General features: G+C 50.4%; 1 protein-coding gene across 1 annotated transcript in view; it reads left to right on the top strand.

The window, feature by feature from the left end:
• The window catches only part of pde2a (phosphodiesterase 2A), a 429,910-nt gene that overhangs the window by 149,904 nt on the left and 261,436 nt on the right, over window positions 1-18,570 (top strand). Inside the window, exon 4 of the mRNA XM_085999752.1 lies at window positions 17,959-18,068. Coding sequence (XP_085855878.1) covers window positions 17,959-18,068 — 110 coding nt within the window. The remainder of the gene's footprint in view (window positions 1-17,958; window positions 18,069-18,570) is intronic.

Genomic DNA, 18,570 nt, shown 5'->3' with positions numbered 1-18,570 from the left:
CTTATGTTTTTTCCTATGCTGATCACGACTTCCTCTGTCTTCTAATGTACTGTTTCGGCTCTGTGTAGCTCAACATTCTAGCGACTTTGTTGATTGCGAAAGCTAGGACACTTTAAAGTGACGTCCGGGCGGACTCAACACGGATCATGGAATGGATTTCTGGGCAGCTTAATGGAGGCAAAACTCCAGGAATCATTTAATAAATAAAGACTCCCATTTCTATAGCGCCTTTCATCACCTCAGGACGTCCCAAAGCGCTTTACAGCCAATGAAGTACTTTTTGAAGTGCAGTCACTGTTGTAATGTAGGAAACGTGGCAGCCAATTTGCGCACAGCAAGCTCCCACAAACAGCAATGTGATAATGACCAGATCATCTGTTTTAGTGATGTTGATTGATGGATAAATATTGGCCCCAGGACACCGGGGAGAACTCCCCCTGCTCTTCTTCGAAATAGTGCCATGGGATTTTTACGTCCACCTGAGAGGTATAACGTCTCATCCGAAAGACGGCACCTCCGACAGGGCGGCGCTCCCTCAGTACTGCCCTGCCGACAGTGCAGCACTCACTCAGTACTGCCCCTCCGACAGTGCAGCACTCATAGAAATAGAAACATAGAAACATAGAAGATAGGAGCAGGAGTAGGCCATTCGGCCCCTCGAGCCTGCTCTGCCATTCGATGAGATCATGGCTAATCATCCAAACTCAGTACCCTGTCCCTGCCTTCTCCCCATATCCCTTGATACCTTTAGCTCTAAGAAATATATCTAACTCCTTCTTGAATATATTTAAAGACTTGGCCTCAACCGCCTTCTGTGGTAGAGAATTCCACAGGTTCACCACTCTCTGGGTGAAGAAATTCTTCCTCATCTCTGTCCTAACTGGCTTACCCCTTATCCTTAGACTATGACCCCTGGTTCTGGACTCTCCGACCATCGGGAACATTCTACCTGCATCTAGTTTGTCCAGACCTGTCAGAATTTTATACGTTTCGATGAGATTCCCTCTCATTCTTCTAAACTCCAGCGAGTATAAGCCCAATCGACCCAATCTCTCCTCATACGTCATTCCTGCCATCCCAGGGATCAGCCTTGTGAATCTTCGCTGAACTCCTTCCATGGCAAGAACATCCTTCCTCAGATAAGGTGACCAAAACTGCACACAGTACTCAAGGTGTGGTCTCACCAAGGCCCTGTACAACTGCAGCAGGACATCCTTGCTCCTGTACTCAAACCCTTTCGCTATGAAGGCCAACATACCATTTGCCGCCTTCACCGCCTGCTGCACCTGCATGCTTACCTTCAGTGACTGGTGCACAAGGACACCCAGGTCTCGTTGCACTTCCCCTTCTCCCAATCTATTGCCATTCCGATTATAGTCTGCCTTTCTGTTTTTGACACTCACTCAGTACTGCCCCTCCAACAGTGCGGCGCTCTCTCAGCACTGCCCCTCCAACAGGGCGGCGCTCCCTCGGTACTGCCCCTCCAACAGTGCGGCGTTCCCTCAGTACTGCCCTGCCGACAGTGCAGCACTCACCCAGTACTGCCCCTCCGACAGTGCAGCACTCACTCGGTACTGCCCCTCCGACAGTGCGGCACTCTCTCAGTACTGCCCCTCCGACAGTGCAGTGCTCCCTCAGTACTGCCCCTCTGACAGTGCAGCACTCCCTCAGTACTGCCCCTCCGACAGTGCAGTGCTCCCTCAGTACTGCCCCTCTGACAGTGCAGCACTCCCTCAGTACTGCCCCTCTGATGGTGCAGCGCTCCCTCAGTACTGCCCCTCTGACAGTGCGGCGCTCCCTCAGTACTGCCCCTCCGACAGTGCGGTGCTCCCTCAGTACTGCCCCTCTGATGGTGCAGCGCTCCCTCAGTACTGCCCCTCTGACAGTGCAGCACTCCCTCAGTACTGCCCCTCTGATGGTGCAGCGCTCCCTCAGTACTGCCCCTCTGACAGTGCGGCGCTCCCTCAGTACTGCCCCTCTGACAGTGCGGCGCTCCCTCAGTACTGCCCCTCCGACAGTGCGGTGCTCCCTCAGTACTGCCCCTCTGACAGTGCGGCGCTCCCTCAGTACTGCCCCTCTGACGGTGCAGCGCTCCCTCAGTACAGCACTGGAGAGTCAGCCTGGATTTTGTGCTCGAACCTCAGGAGTGGGATATCAAACTCATGACCTACTGACTCAGAAGTGGGAGTGCTGCCCACAGAGCCATGGCTGACACTCATGATGGGTGGGTGGTTGGGTGCAGCGTGAAGCAGAATTGTAAGGTTTTTCTGGTTGGATGGGCAACAGTGAGCTAAATAATCTTCCTTGTCTATCTTATGATCTGTGCAAACAAGCCCACACGAATTATTCTCTTGTTGTGTCAAATTGCGACTCTAACTCAATGCCTGGCCTTGGAATATCTAAAAATAATACACAATCATCTCTCTCCTTACAATATGAAATTTCCCAGTATGCTTTCCAAAGAAATACTTACCAATTTTCCGACAAATGCTGCTGTCTACCAACCTGATTTTTTGTCTCTTTTAGTTCAATCCCTCCATGCCCTCCCCCCTCCCCATCTCTGTAACCTCCTCCAGCCCCACAACCCCCCGAGATCTCTGCGCTCCTCCAATTCTGGTCTTTCAAACATCCCCGATTTTAATCGCTCCACCTTTGGCGGCCGTGCCTTCAGCTGCCTGGGCCCCGAGCTCTGGAATTCCCTCCCTAAACCTCTCCGCCTCTCTCTCCTCCTTTAAGATGCTCCTTAAAACCTCCCTCTTTGACCAAGGTTTCTGCCCTAATTTCTCCTTATGTGGCTCGGTGTCAATTTTTTTTTTTTGTTAACGCTCATGTGAAGCGCCTTGGGACGTTTTATGACTAAATAAATAAATGCAAGTTGTTTTTTTCGTATCTTTGCGCTCATCCCCTTGGAGAGCAGTGTGAAGTAGTGGAAGGGTTAACAGTGTGACACGCCTTGACCACAACGCTCCGACCATGGCCCTGACCACCTTTATCCCAGCTCACAGTGCGGTTAGTCCTATACCTGGGGGCGGGTGGGGGGAAGGTTTCAGGTAGTTCCTGCAACACATACGATGAGAGGAGGGGTGAAGCGGGTGTCACGCACACCCACCGGAAGCGAGAATCCCGCTGGATGTCAACCCGGAATTCCGAGCCGGAGCTCCGGTCTCCACTCGCCGGATCTGTCCTGGAGCGGGGTTCAAACCTTGCACCTTCCTGACTCCGAGGTGGGAATGCTACCCCACCAAACGCCGACGGCTGGCTCCAATCCAGTGGTTGGTGAATAGGCGCTTTGGCACAGCCTGCCGGGGCAGCCGCACTCGCCTTTGTCTTTGCCAACTACTGATGAAAAAAAAGTCTTGCGTCTTTCACGGCCTCAGGACGTCTCAAAGTGATTCACAGCCAATGAAGTGCTTTTTGAAGTGTGGTCACTGTTGTAATGTATGAAACGCGGCAGCCAATTTGCGCACAGCAAGCTCCCACAAACAGCAATCTGATAATGACCAGATAACTTTTTTTAGTGATATTGATTGAGGGATAAATATTGGACAGGACACCGGGGAGAACCTCCCTGCTCTTCTTCGAAATAGTGCCATGGGATCTTTTACATTCACCTGAGAGAGCAGACGGGGCCTCGGTTTAACATCTCATCTGAAAGACGGCACCTCCGACAGTGCAGTGCTCCCTCAGTACTGCCCCTCCGACAGTGCAGCGCTCCCTCAGTACTGCCCCTCCGACAGTGCAGCACTCCCTCAGTACTGCCCCTCCGACAGTGCAGCGCTCCCTCAGTACTGCCCCTCCGACAGTGCAGCGCTCCCTCAGTACTGCCCCTCCGACAGTGCAGCGCTCCCTCAGTACTACCCCTCCGACAGTGCAGCACTCCCTCAGTACTGCCCCTCCCACAGTGCGGCGCTCCCTCAGTACTGCCCCTCCGACAGTGCAGCGCTCCCTCAGTACTGCCCCTCCGACAGTGCAGCACTCCCTCAGTACTGCCCCTCCGACAGTGCAGCACTCCCTCAGTACCAGCTGGCTCCTATCGTAGATTAATCTGGCACAAATTTAAGAAACGTTTGAAAAGTAGTTGGTTATTTTGAGAAATGTGAATATTAAAAGTCAATATAATTGATTGAAGTTATTGCCTTTGATCCTTGGCGCCTGGAAATCGAAGCCCGGTTTTGGCATATCAGGGACGTCGAAGGGCAATTCTCTTTTTTCCCATCTTCGCACAGCACGTTCTCCATTTAATCACATTCAAATTGCAGGGGTCAGTTCACACAATCAACTCTTCCTGTCACTGCAGTTAGCCTCTCGCTCCTCTCCCTCCACTGATGCTGCTGTGATTCAAATCACTCTGTTCCTGTGAAACATTTATGTGGGAGAGCAAAGCATTGCCGTCACTCTGTTTAGTATCTCGATTGGAGCACAGTTTGGAAAACAAATCTCTTTCTTCAAAGGTTTTTTTTTTGATGCTGTCTCGCTGAAAGGGATATTTAACTTTGATGGTTTTGTGAATGACAGTGTGCATGTGCGCACGTGCGAGTGTGAGCACAGGTGTGAGAGTGTGCGGGTGTGTATATGTGTATAAATTGATGTGGGTATGCAGTGTGCGTACATGAGTGTGGCTGTCTGTGTATGCGTGGAAGTATTTGTGTGTGTGAGGGTGTGCGTGTGTGTATGAGAATTTGAGTGCAAAAAATGTGCGAGGCAGCACGATTGTGTGTGTGTGTGACTGAGTATATAAAAGTGTGCGAGTGTGTCTGCATGACAGTGACTGGGTGAGACTGTGTTTGAGAGAATGTATGTGTGGGTGAGTGTGAATGCACATTAAGTCTGCCCTCTCAGTTGGATGTAAAAGATCTCACGGCTGCTATTCCAAAGAAGGTGTGGAGATGCCGGAGTTGGACTGGGGTGGACAAATGTAAGAAGTCACACAACACCAGGTTCTAGTCCAACAGCTTTATTTGAAATCACAAGCTTTCGGAGCGCTGCTCCTTCTTCAGGTGAAGTGGAGAAATGCATAAAGACACAGCTTATATAGTCAGAGAATCATGTCAGATGTTTACAGGTAACCTTTCCAACTGCCATTTATCACACCTCGGCAGAGAGATAATCACAGCAGTCAAAGGTGTGAATGGTGTCCAAACAGGTCAGTCAGGGAAACATTACATCAAAGAACAATGAGGTGGGGTCACAAGGGGTCAAATATTGCAGATGCTGGGGTCTGTATGAAAAACAAAAAAACAGACAAAAAACATTTTTTTTGGCTGGAAATCACAGCAGGTCCGGCCGCATCTGTGTAGAGAGAACAAGCCAATGTCGACTCGAGTCTGGATGACCCTGCATCAGGTGGGGTTACATGTAGCGTGACATGAACCCAAGATCTCGGTTGAGGCCGTCCTCATGAGTGCGGAACTTGGCTATCAGTTTCTGCTCGACGATTTTGCGTTGTCGTGTGTCTCGAAGGCCACCTTGGAGAATGCTTACCCGAAGATCGGAGGCTGAATGTCCTTGACTGCTGAAGTGTTCCCCGACTGGGAGGGAACACTCCTGCCTGGTGATTGTTGCGCGGTGTCCGTTCATCCGTTGTCGCAGTGTCTGCTTGGTCTCGCCGATGTACCATGCTCCGGGGCATCCTTTCCTGCAACGTATGAGGTAGACAACGTTGGCCGAGTCACATGAGTATGTACCATGTACCTGGTGGGTGGTGTCCTCACGTGTGATGATGGTATCTGTGTTGATGATCTGGCATGTCTTGCAGAGGTTGCTGTGGCAGGGTTGTGTGGTGTCGTGGTCGCTGTTCTCCTGAAAGCTGGGTAATTTGCTGCGAACGATGGTCTGTTTGAGGTTAGGCGGCTGTTTGAAAGCGAGTAGTGGAGGCGTGGGGATGGCCTTAGCGGGGTGTTCGTCGTCATCGATGACATGTTGAAGGCTGCGAAGAACATGGCGTAGTTTCTCCGCTCCGGGGAAGTACTGGACGACGAAGGGTACTCTGTTGGTTGTGTCCCGTGTTTGTCTTCTGAGGAGGTCTATGCGATTTTTCGCTGTGGCCCGTCGGAACTGTCGATCGACGAGTCGAGCGTCATATCCCGTTCTTACAAGGGCGTCTTTCAGTGTCTGTAGGTGTCCATCGCGTTCCTCCTCGTCTGAGCAGATCCTGTGTATTCGCAGGACTTGTCCATAGGGGATGGCTTCTTTAACGTGGTTAGGGTGGAAGCTGGAGAAGTGAAGCATCGTGAGGTTGTCCGTGGGCTTGCGGTAGAGTGAAGTGCTGAGGTGTCCGTCTTTGATGGAGATTCGTGTGTCCAGGAATGAGACTGATTCTGAGGAGTAGTCCATGGTGAGTTTGATGGTGGGATGGAACTTGTTGATGTTATCGTGTAGTCTTTTCAGTGATTCTTCGCCGTGGGTCCATAGGAAGAAAATGTCGTCGATGTATCTGGTGTATAGCGTTGGTTGGAGATCCTGTGCAGCGAAGAAGTCTTGCTCGAACTTGTGCATGAAGATGTTTGCGTATTGGGGTGCGAATTTGGTCCCCATGGCTGTTCCGTGTGTTTGGGTAAAGAACTGGTTGTCGAAGGTGAAGACATTGTGGTCAAGGATGAAGCGGATGAGTTGTAGGATGGCGTCTGGAGATTGGCTGTTGTTGGTGTTGAGTACTGAGGCTGTCGCAGCGATGCCGTCATCGTGGGGGATACTGGTGTAGAGTGCCGAGACGTCCATCGTGGCGAGGAGTGTTCCTGGTTCAACTGGTCCGTGGGTGCTGAGCTTCTGTAAGAAGTCTGTAGTGTTGCGACAGAAGCTGGGGGTTCCCTGTACGATGGGTTTCAGGATGCCCTCGACATATCCAGAGAGGTTCTCACACAGGGTTCCGCTGCCTGATGCGATAGGACGTCCAGGTGTGTTGGCTTTGTGTATCTTTGGGAGGCAGTAGAAGTCTCCCACGCGGGGAGTACGTGGGATGAGAGCATGTAGGATGCTTTGAAGGTCTGGATCGAAGGTTTTGATCAGTCTGTTGAGTTGGCGGGTGTGTTCTTTGGTCGGATCTGCGGGTAACTGTCTGTAGTGTTCCTGGTTGCCCAGTTGTCGGTATACTTCTTTGCAATAGTCCGTTCTGTTCTGTATGACGATGGCACCTCCTTTGTCTACTGGTTTGATGACGATGTTGCGGTTGGTCTTGAGAGCGTGGATGGCGTTGCGTTGTGCTCGGGTGACATTCTGGACTGTCTTGTGAGTGCGGCTGATGAATCTGGCGTTGATGCATCTCCTGACAGCTTGAGCATACATGTCAAGCTTAGGGGAGCGACCCTCCGGAGGGGTCCAATTTGACTCTTTCTTCTTCGGTTGCTGCACTGCGGATCCCTCTGTCTGCTGTTCCGGATCATTGATTGTCTCATTGGGTTCGCTGCTGACATCTTGGGATTTGTGGAAGAATTCCCGGAGCCCATACAGACCCCAGCATCTGCAATATTTGACCCCTTGTGACCCCACCTCATTGTTCTTTGATGTACTGTTTTCCTGACTGACCTGTTTGGACACCATTCACAACTTTGACTGCTGTGATTATCTCTCTGCCGAGGTGTGATAAATGGCAGTTGGAAAGGTTACCTGTAAACATCTGACATGATTCTCTGACTATATAAGCTGTGTCTTTATGCATTTCTCCACTTCACCTGAAGAAGGAGCAGCGCTCCGAAAGCTTGTGATTTCAAATAAAGCTGTTGGACTATAACCTGGTGTTGTGTGACTTCTTACAATATTCCAAAGAAGAGCAGGGGGAGTTCTCCCCGGCGTCCTGGCCAATGTTTATCCTTCAATCAACATCACAAAAACAGATTATCTGGTCATTATCACATTGCTGTTTGTGGGAGCTTGCTGTGCGCAAATTGGCTGCCGTGTTTCCCACGTTACAACAGTGACTACACTTCACAAAGTACTTAATTGGCTGTAAAACGCTTTGGGATGTCCTGAAGTTGTGAAAGGCGCTATATAATTGCAAGTTTTGCTTCCTTTCATTGGTGTACTCTTTCCTTCTCTTTCACTCTTTCCTGTTCTCTCACTCTTGCTGTCTGCATCTATCAATCAGTCCGCATGTCCCTTGGGGGACTGGCTTGTAGCCTCAAATGGAACAGCGTCCATTCCAGAGCTGGAAGAAGCGATTGGTTAAATGCTAGCCTTTCAGGACCCGCGATGTGCTGAGTAATGGAGATTGTCCTTGTAGAGTTTGTTGGATACTGTGTTTGATTGGTTGGAAAACTATTTCACAGGGCCTTGACATTTTCAGAGACAGTGCAGATGGACCTTTACTCTGTATCTAACCCGTGCTGCACCTGCCCTGGGAGTGTTTGATGGGACAGTGCAGAGGGAGCTTTACTCTGTATCTAACCCGTGCTGTACCTGCCCTGGGAGTGTTTGATGGGAACAGTGTATAGGAAGCTTTACTCTGTATCTAACCAGTGCTGTACCTGCCCTGGGAGTGTTTGATGGGACAGTGTAGAGGGAGCTTTACTCTGTATCTAACCCGTGCTGTACCTGCCCCGGGAGTGTTTGATGGGACAGTGTAGAGCGAGCTTTACTCCGTATCTAACCCGTGCTGTACCTGCCCTGGGAGTGTTTGATGGGACAGTGTAGAGGGAGCTTTACTCTGTATCTAACCCGTGCTGTACCTGCCCTGGGAGTGTTTGATGGGACAGTGCAGATGGAGCTTTACTCTGTATCTAACCCGTGCTGTACCTGCCCTGGGAGTGTTTGATGGGACAGTGTAGAGGGAACTTTACTCTGTATCTAACCCGTGCTGTACCTGCCCTGGGAGTGTTTGATGGGGCAGTGTAGAGGGAGCTTTACTCTGTATCTAACCCGTGCTGTACCTGCCCTGGGAGTGTTTGATGGGACAGTGTAGAGGGAGCTTTACTCTGTATCTAACCCGTGCTGTACCTGCCCTGGGAGTGTTTGATGGGACAGTGTAGAGGGAGCTTTACTCTGTATCTAACCCGTGCTGTACCTGCCCTGGGAGTGTTTGATGGGACAGTGTAGAGGGAGCTTTACTCTATATCTAACCCGTGCTGTACCTGCCTTGGCAGTGTTTGATGGGACAGTGTAGAGGGAGCTTTACTCTGTATCTAACCCGTGCTGTACCTGCCCTGGGAGTGTTTGATGGGACAGTGTAGAGGGAGCTTTACTCTGTATCTAACCCGTGCTGTACCAGCCCTGGGAGTGTTTGATGGGACAGTGTAGAGGGAGCTTTACTCTGTATCTCACCCACGCTGTACCTGCCCAGGGAGTATTTGATGGGACAGTGTAGAGGAAGCTTTACTCTGTATCTGACGCGTGCTGTACCTGCCCTGGGAGTGTTTGATGGGACAGTGTAGAGGGAGCTTTACTCTGTATCTAACCCGTGCTGTACCTGCCCTGGGAGTGTTTGATGGGACAGTGTGGCGGGAGCTTTACTCTGTATCTAATGCGTGCTGTACCTGCCCTGGGAGTGTTTGATGGGACAGTGTAGAGGAAGCTTTACTCTGTATCTAACCCGTGCTGTACCTGCCCTGGGAGTGTTTGATGGGACAGTGTGGCGGGAGCTTTACTCTGTATCTAACCCGTACTGTACCTGCCCTGGGAGTTGTTAGATCCGTGATTCTGAGAGTATGATGTTTTTCAATAACCACACGGATGCTGTAACTTAACAATAAACAGGTATTTACTGGAGGAGGGTAGTCTCAAGACTGGGGGTACAGAGGCATGCGCAAGGCTTATATACAGGTGTGGTCACTGCCGGTACTACAGTATACAGGAGCTGTAAAAGTAGTTCTGTCTTAAAGGCACATACACTACAATTCCTCCCCTTTTAGATTAGTAGTACCCCTAATATTCAAATAACAATTAACACTTTAACATGTACATTAAACAACAATAGTCCATTTATAGATTCAGTCTTTGGGGTGGCTTCCTGACCCTTTCGGGATAGCGCCTTTCCTGAGGTTCTTGTTCTTGGTGCAGAGGCGATTCTGACCCCTTTTCATTGGGTAGTTGATTGGGTTCCACTGCTACTGGTTCTGAGGTAGATGCTCAGTATGTCGGGTTCATCCCCAGGTACTCGAGACATGGGTTGGACGCATTCCTGTGACGCTAAGATCTGATCGACGTGGCGTCTCACAATGTTCTCCCCGACATCCACTGTGTACATTAATGGCCCCTGCCTTGTGCATATCGTTCCGGGTTGCCATTTCTCTGTTCGATAGTCACGGGCCAAGACTGGTTGTCCTACATTGAAGCTCCTTGTCGGCTTCTCATTGATGTGCTGAAATTGTTTGTCCTGAACATTTCTTCGCACATTTGGTCTGAGTAAGTCCAGACGAGATCTCAACCTTCGGTTAAAGAACATCATGGCCGGGGTCCGGTTGGTAACTGCATGTGTCGCGTTTCGGTAGGCTAATAAGAAATTGTCCATCTTATGCTGTAGTGGAATTTCATCGTCGCACATGGCCTTTATCGCCTTCTTAAAGGTTTGTACGAACCTCTCAGCCAATCCATTTGTGGCTGGATGATATGGGGCGGATGTGTAATGTCTTACCCCATTCCTTCTCATAAATTTTTGAAACTCTTCGGACACAAACTGTGGTCCATTATCAGAGCAAATCTGCTCTGGCAAACCGTTTCTGGCAAATATGGTCCGTAGGACTGCAATCATTTTCTCTGTAGTGGTTGAGGACATTTTTATCACCTCAGGCCACTTCGAATGAGCATCCACTGCTATTAAGAACATTGAGTCCATGAATGGACCAGCGAAATCAATATGCACCCGTTGCCATGGAGAGGAAGGACACTCCCATGGGTGTAGAGGGGCATGTGGTGGTGCATTTTGGACCTTCTGGCATCCTAAGCAGCTCTTAGTTAGGTCTTCGATTTGTTGATCGATTCCCGGCCACCACACATAAGCCCTAGCAAGGCTTTTCATTTTCACTCCCCCCAGATGACCTTCATGTAGCTCATTTAGCACTCTCTCCCTTAACTTGGGTGGAATCACCATTCTGGATCCACACATCACTGTCCCCTGGCATACTGACAGCTGTTCTCTTCTGGATGAGAATGCTGGCAACAGTGAGTCGCCATGTGTTGGCCATCCCCTCACCGTCAAATCATATACCCGAGACAGCGTCGGATCATTGCGGGTCTCCTTCCCTATATCCGCGTTTGTTACTGGCAATCGTTCAATTATTGACGAATAAAATATCTCGATAGGGTCCACTGCTGGTGTTTCCTCCACAGCAGGCAGTGGCAGGCGCGATAGCCCATCAGCATTCCCATGCTGTTTCGTGCCTTTATATTCTATTTCATATTGATTCGCCCCTAGAAACAGGGACCATCTTTGTAACCGTTGTGCAGTCATCACTGGAACGCCCTTCTTAGGATTAAAGATGGAGACAAGTGGTTGGTGGTCAGTCAGCAAGGTGAACTTCTGCCCATGCAGATAGTGGTTGAATTTTTTCATTCCCCATACTAGGCTGAGGGCCTCCCTGTCAATCTGGGCGTAGTTGCGCTCAGCTGAGGTTAGTGACCGAGACGCAAAGGCTACTGGCCTCTCCAACCCGTCTGGGAATTTGTGTGACAGCACCGCTCCAATACCATAGGGTGGTGCATCACATGCCAAACGAATTGGTAGTGCTGGGTTGAAATGGGCGAACACCTCTTTTGATGTGATCAATTCTTTACACTTTTGGAAAGCTCGTCTACGTTCGTCATTCCACTTCCATGGTACCCCTGTTTGCAGTAGGGTGTTCAGTGGGTGTAATACCGTGGACAAATTTGGTAAGAACTTGTGGCAGTAGTTTACCAGCCCGAGGAACGACCTCAGTTGTGACACATTTTCCGGTGCTGGAGCCTTGACTACTGCCTCAATCTTTTCAGGGGACTTATGTAACCCCTCTTCATCGATGACGTGGCCACAATACGAGATCTGTTTCTGGAAAAACTCGCACTTGTGGCGATTAGCTCGTAGCCCATACTCCTTTAATCTGGTGAGCACCTTCTCCAAGTTGACGAGGTGATCACTGTCATTTTCGCCCGTGACCAAGATGTCGTCCAAATAACACTGGGTCCCTGGAATCCCTTGCAGGACTTGATCCATTGCCCTTTGCCAGATAGCCGGAGCCGAGGCTACCCCGAACACCAGCCGATTGTATTGATAGAGACCTTTATGAGTGTTAATCGTAAGGTATTGTTTCAAAGCTTCTTCTACCTCCATTTGCAAGTACGCCTGGGCTAGATCAATTTTGGTAAAGCGTTTACCTCCAGATAGCGAGGCGAAAATATCCTCAATTCGTGGAAGCGGATATTGTACCGTGTGAAGGACTGGGTTCACTGTCACCTTAAAATCCCCACAGATGCGGACCTTCTTTGGTTCCCCAGGCGTATTACTCAACGACCTCTTCATTACAGGAATGATGGGTGTAGCCCACTCGCTCCAGTCCACTTTGGACAGTACTCCTGAACGTTCCAACCCTTCCAGCTCTGCTTCGACAGCTGGTCTGATCGCATAATGCACTGGTCTGGCCTTCAGAAACTTTGGGCTTGCATTTTCCTCTATTTTAATCGTTGCTGTTATGCCTTTTAGAGTTCCTAGTCCCTCCTGGAACACTTCTTTTGCGTCAGTTAGCATTTTTGACAGTCGTCCAGGTGTGATGTCGTCATCCTTTTTGGCCTCAACCTTCAGTGCCTGTATCGAATGCCAATCTAATCGTATCTTTCGGATCCATTCACGTCCTAGCAGTGGTGGTCCTCCATCTGGCAATACATATATATCCATTTTAGGTATTTCCTGGCCTTTATATATCACTTTCACCCTTATTTTCCCTTTGGGGTAGACTTTTTGCCCCGTATACGTCTTCAAGACAATCTCTGTAGCTTTCAAGGGTATATGTGAAAATAGCCGCTTGTAGTCCCTTTGGTTTATGACTGTTAGGGCTGATCCTGTGTCCAATTCCATTTTCATTTGGACTCCGTCTAGCTTGAGTGTAACCCAGATAGTCTGGTGATCCTCCATTTTGGTTACCTTATGTAGTTTCAGACAACCCAGCTCCTTGCTTCCAGAGTCTGTGTCACTTTTCTGTTCGTCTGAACCACTGTCCATCACCTGGTGTACCTTTTTGTACTTCTCCTGTGGAGATTTCTTACTGTTGGGTTTCTTCCCAGACCTGCAGACTCTTGCTTTGTGTCCTGCTTTTCCACACTGTCTGCACACTTGGTCCTTGAACCAACAATCCTTCTGGTCATGTGTTGTTCTGCTGCAGCGATAGCACTTCCCTGTTCCATAGGACATTTCATTGATGCCATATTCTTGCGGTCTCCGTTGTATCTCTGCAGCGCCCCTTGCGGCTGCTTCGTGTGATACTGCCATACTGAAAGCCTTGTCCAGCGTAAGATCCTTTTCTGATAGAAGCCGTTTCTGGGTTCCTTCACTTTGTAGCCCACACACAAACTTGTCCCTTAACGTATCTGCTAGTCCCGCTCCAAACTGGCAGTGTTTCGATAGCTTGCGCAGTTCCGTTAGGTACTCAGCATTGCTTTCGTCTTTGTGTTGGTTCCTTTTATGGAACTTAAATCGTTCTGCTATCAGCAGCGGTGTGGGGTTTAAGTGGTCCTGTAGGATTTCTACTATGCTTTCGAAATTCTTGTTCACCGGCTTCTCTGGGGTTATTAGATTTCGCAGTAACCCATAAGTTTTTGCACCCATGGAATTTAACAAAACCAGTGCTTTACTAGCATCTCGCACTTCATTCGCCCTGCAGTACACCTCAATACGTTCCACATATGTCGCCCAACCTTCGACTTCATTGTCGAACGTAGAGATACTGCCACTCTTCGGCATCCCTGGGTGTGATTTAACTGTCAAAAATGGCGTATCCCGCGCTTCCCCTTCTTCTCCGCTGGCACAAAATGGCGTCTCCCGTGTTTTCCTTCCTTCCCGCGCTTGCCCTTCTTCTCCGCTGCGGCTTCTAAAAATGGCATCTCCCGCACTCTTCCTTCTTCTCTGCGGCTCAATGGCATCTGCCGCGCTCTCCCTTCTTCTCCCCGTGGACACTGGTCAGCCCTTGAGCCTTGGCTGTGCTCTGCGCCTTCTTTTTTTTTTTTTTTTTCTCGACGCCGCTCGGTCCTGAACCTGGCTGTTGCTTTACACTCTCTCTCTCCGTTTTTTTTTTTTTTTTTCCTGTGCGCCCTGTGCGCTTCACCCTCTGTCTTACCCCGTCGACGCTGCTCGGCTTTCTCTCCGCCGTCAGTCGGCTCCAGCCACCGCTGTCCGGGAAGGGTCTGCGCTGGACCTGTCGTCAGTCTCTTGCTGATCGTCGTGGCTGGGGAACCAAGCCCGGCTCTCCACAGCCTCCCCTGCGATGTTCACTCTCTGCCGGACAACTGGGCGGTTGCTCGTGGTCGATGCCCGTGTTCCTGGCCTCGACTTTTTTTTTTTTACACCGCCCTCCTGGAGCGAATCCTCGAAAGGAAATGCAGAGTTGCAGGCAGATTCGAATCGACACTCGTCGCCACTGTTAGATCCGTGATTCTGAGAGTATGCTGTTTTTCAATAACCACACGGATGCTGTAACTTAACAATAAACAGGTATTTACACGAGGAGGGTAGTCTCAAGACTGGGGGTACAGAGGCATGCGCAAGGCTTATATACAGGTGTGGTCACTGCCGGTACTACAGTATACAGGAGCTGTAAAAGTAGTTCTGTCTTAAAGGCACATACACTACAGGAGTGTTTAATGGGACAGTGTAGAGGGAGCTTTACTCTGTATCTAACCCGTGCTGTACCTGCCCTGGGAGTGTTTGACGGGACAGGGTAGAGGGAGCTTTACTCTGTATCTAACCCGTGCTGTACCTGCCCTGGGAGTGTTTGATGGGACAGTGTAGAGGGAGCTTTACTCTGTATCTAACCCGAGCTGTACCTGCCCCGGGAGTGTTTGATGGGACAGTGTAGAGGGAGCTTTACTCTGTATCTAACCCCTGCTGTACCTGCCCTGGGAGTGTTTGATGGGACAGTGTGGAGGAAGCTTTACTCTGTATCTAACCCGTGCTGTACCTGCCCTGGGAGTGTTTGATGGGACAGGGTAGAGGGAGCTTTACTCTGTATCTAACCCGTGCTGTACCTGCCCTGGGAGTGTTTGATGGGACGGTGTAGAGGCAGCTTTACTCTGTATCTAACTCGAGCTGTACCTGCCCCGGGAGTGTTTGATGGGACGGTGTGGAGGGAGCTTTACTCTGTATCTAACCCGTGCTGTACCTGCCCTGGGAGTGTTTGATGGGACAGTGTGGAGGAAGCTTTACTCTGTATCTAACCCGTGCTGTACCTGCCCTGGGAGTGTTTGATGGGACGGTGTGGAGGGAGCCTTACTCTGTATCTAACCCGTGCTGTACCTGCCCTGGGAGTGTTTGATGGGACAGTGTGGAGGGAGCTTTACTCTGTATCTAACCTGTGCTGTACCTGCCCTGGGAGTGTTTGATGGGACAGTGTAGCGGGAGCTTTACTCTGTATCTAACCTGTGCTGTACCTGCCCTGTGAGTGTTTAATGGGACAGTGTAGAGGGAGCTTTACACTGTATCTAACCTGTGCTGTACCTGCCCTGGGAGTGTTTGATGGGTCATTGTAGAGGGAGCTTTACTCTGTATCTAACCCATGCTGTACCTGTCCTGGGAGTGTTTGATGGGACAGTGTAGACGGTGCTTTACTCTGTATCTAACCCGTGCTGTACCTGCCCTGGGAGTGTTGGATGGGTCAGTGTAGAGGGAGCTTTACTCTGTATCTAACCCGTGCTGTACCTGTCCTGGGAGTGTTTGATGGGACAGTGTAGAGGGAGCTTTACTCTGTATGTAACCCGTGCTGTACCTGTCCTGGGAGTGTTTGATGGGACAGTGTAGAGGGAGTTTTACTCTGTATCTAGCCCGTGCTGTACCTGCCCTGGGAGTGTTTGATGGGACAGTGTAGGGGAAGCTTTACTCTGTATCTAACCCGTGCTGTACCTGCCCTGGGAGTGTTTGATGGGACAGTGTAGAGGGAGCTTTACTCTGTATCTAACCTGTGCTGTACCTACCCTGGGAGTGTTTGATGGGACAGTGTAGAGGGAGCTTTACTCTGTAGCTAACGCGTGCTGTACCTGCCCTGGGAGTGTTTGATGGGATGGTGTAGAGGGAGCTTTACTCTGTATCTAACCCGTGCTGTACCTGCCCTGGGAGTGTTTGATGGGACAGTGTAGAGGGAGCTTTACTCTGTATCTAACCCGTGCTGTACCTGCCCTGGGAGTGTTTGATGGGACAGTGTAGAGGGAGCTTTACTCTGTACCTAACCCGTGCTGTACCTGCCCTGGGAGTGTTTGATGGGACAGTGTAGAGGGAGCTTTACTCTGTATCTAACCCGTGCTGTACCTGCCCTGGGAGTGTTTGATGTTGATGCTGTGTACAAGCAATGAAAACCAGTTGCATTTCACGGCACTGACCTTGATAATGAGAGCAATTATTCCTGTCAAGCAAACAAAGGTAGAGGGGGAACTTTGTGAGGGAGCTGCCCTGGCCTGTCAGCGCTGTGAGTTTAACCTGTATTCACTGAAGAACACAAAGCAAGGGATTCCATATGGAGATTGCAAATCATTCCTTGTCTTCACAATATAAAACCTGCCAGCGATTAAGATGAGGGCTCCCTTAAAGAATGAATCTACCTGCACAGATGGACACAAGAGTTTTTATTGGTATCGATAGCCCCAACAAAGAAAGACAGTCTTGAATTTCTGTAGCGCCTTTCACCACCTCAGGACATCCCAAAGCACTTTACAGCAAATGAAGCACTTTTTGAAGTGGAGTCACTGTTGTAATGTAGGAAATGCGGCAGCCAATTTGCGCACAGCAAGCTCCCACAAACAGCAATGTGATAATGGCCAGAGAATCTGTTTTAGTGATGTTGATTGTGGGATAAATATTGGGCCCAGGACACCGGGGAGAACTCCTTTGTTCTTCTTCAAAATAGTGGCCGTGCGAACTTTTACGTCCACCCGAGAGAGCAGACGGGGCCTCGGTTTAACATCTCCTCTGAAAGACGGCACCTCCGACAGTGTAGCACTCCCTCAGTACTGCCCCTCCGACAGTGTGGCGCTCCCTCAGTACAGCCCCTCCGACAGTGCAGCGCTCCCTCAGTACTGCCCTTCCGACAGTGCAGCGCTCCCTCAGTACTGCCCCTCTGACAGTGCAGCGCTCCCTCAGTACTGCCCCTCTGACAGTGCAGCTCTCCCTCAGTACTGCCCCTCTGACAGTGCGACGCTCCCTCAGTACTGCCCTTCCGACAGTGCAGCGCTCCCTCAGTACTGCCCCTCTGACAGTGCAGCGCTCCCTCAGTACTGCCCCTCTGACAGTGCAGCTCTCCCTCAGTACTGCCCCTCTGACAGTGCGACGCTCCCTCAGTACTGCCCCTCCGACAGTGCGGCACTCCCTCAGTATTGCCCCTCTGACAGTGCGACGCTCCCTCAGTACTGCCCCTCCGACAGTGCGGCACTCCCTCAGTACTGCCCCTCCGACAGTGCAGCGCTCCCTCAGTACTGCCCCTCCAACAGTGCAGTGCTCCCTCAGTACTGCCCCTCTGACAGTGCAGCTCTCCCTCAGCACTGCCCCTCTGACAGTGCGGCGCTCCCTCAGTACTGCGCCTCCGACAGTGCGGCGCTCCTTCAGTACTGCCCCTCTGACAGTGCAGCTCTCCTTCAGTACTGCCCCTCCGACAGTGCGACGCTCCCTCAGTACTGCACTGGAGTGTCAGCCTGGATCTTGTGCTCAAGTCTCTGGAGTGGGGACTTGAACCCACAGCCTTCTGACTCAGAGGCGTGAGTGCTGCCCGTTGACATGTACCTTCAGTCACAAGGCCATTGCCCTGAGGCACGCAGGACATAATCCAGCTGTAAACTGTTAACCGTTGGGCGTGTTTTCTCTTGCAGGGAAGCTGTCATCATGAAGAAGAGGATCGAATGTAACGGGCTGCACAAGACTGACGTGCAGGTGACTAAGCTGAGCCATCTGGTGGCCCCCTTGCCACACGACAAACAAGGTGAGTGAAGCCGCTTCATCCGAAACGTGTCCCCTCCCCCCTCCCCCCGCCTCCTTCCTTCCCCCTGCTCTCCACTCCTCCCCCCTATTATGTCCGTGTGTAATTGAGACACGGACTGCAGGAGTTGGTTATCACAGGTCTTTACTGAGTGGAGACAACCTGGAACTACTATGCAGAAGTTACTACGCAGGCTTATATACAGGGGTGGTCACTACCGGTACTGCAGTATACAGGGGCTGCAGAATATAGTTCCTTCTGCAAAGTACATACACTACAATTCCTCCCCTTTTAGCTAAACAGTACATAACATTCGATTAATAATTAAATAACATATTTACAATTACAGTTGCTAGATACATTAGTTGAAGTTAAGCAATTATAAGTTCAGTCTTTGAGAAGGCTTCCTGATTCTGTCTGGATAACGCCTCTTTGGGGTATCAGGTTCTTCTGGCAAAGTTGATTCGGGATTGATGCACTATCAACAACACCAAAGACTACGAGT

The sequence above is a fragment of the Somniosus microcephalus genome, chromosome 10, assembly GCF_052327205.1.
Source record: "Somniosus microcephalus isolate GS21.2 chromosome 10, FLI_Smic_1.0, whole genome shotgun sequence".
Classification (NCBI taxonomy): Eukaryota; Metazoa; Chordata; class Chondrichthyes; order Squaliformes; family Somniosidae; genus Somniosus; species Somniosus microcephalus.
This window is presented reverse-complemented; position numbering and strand designations above follow the sequence as displayed.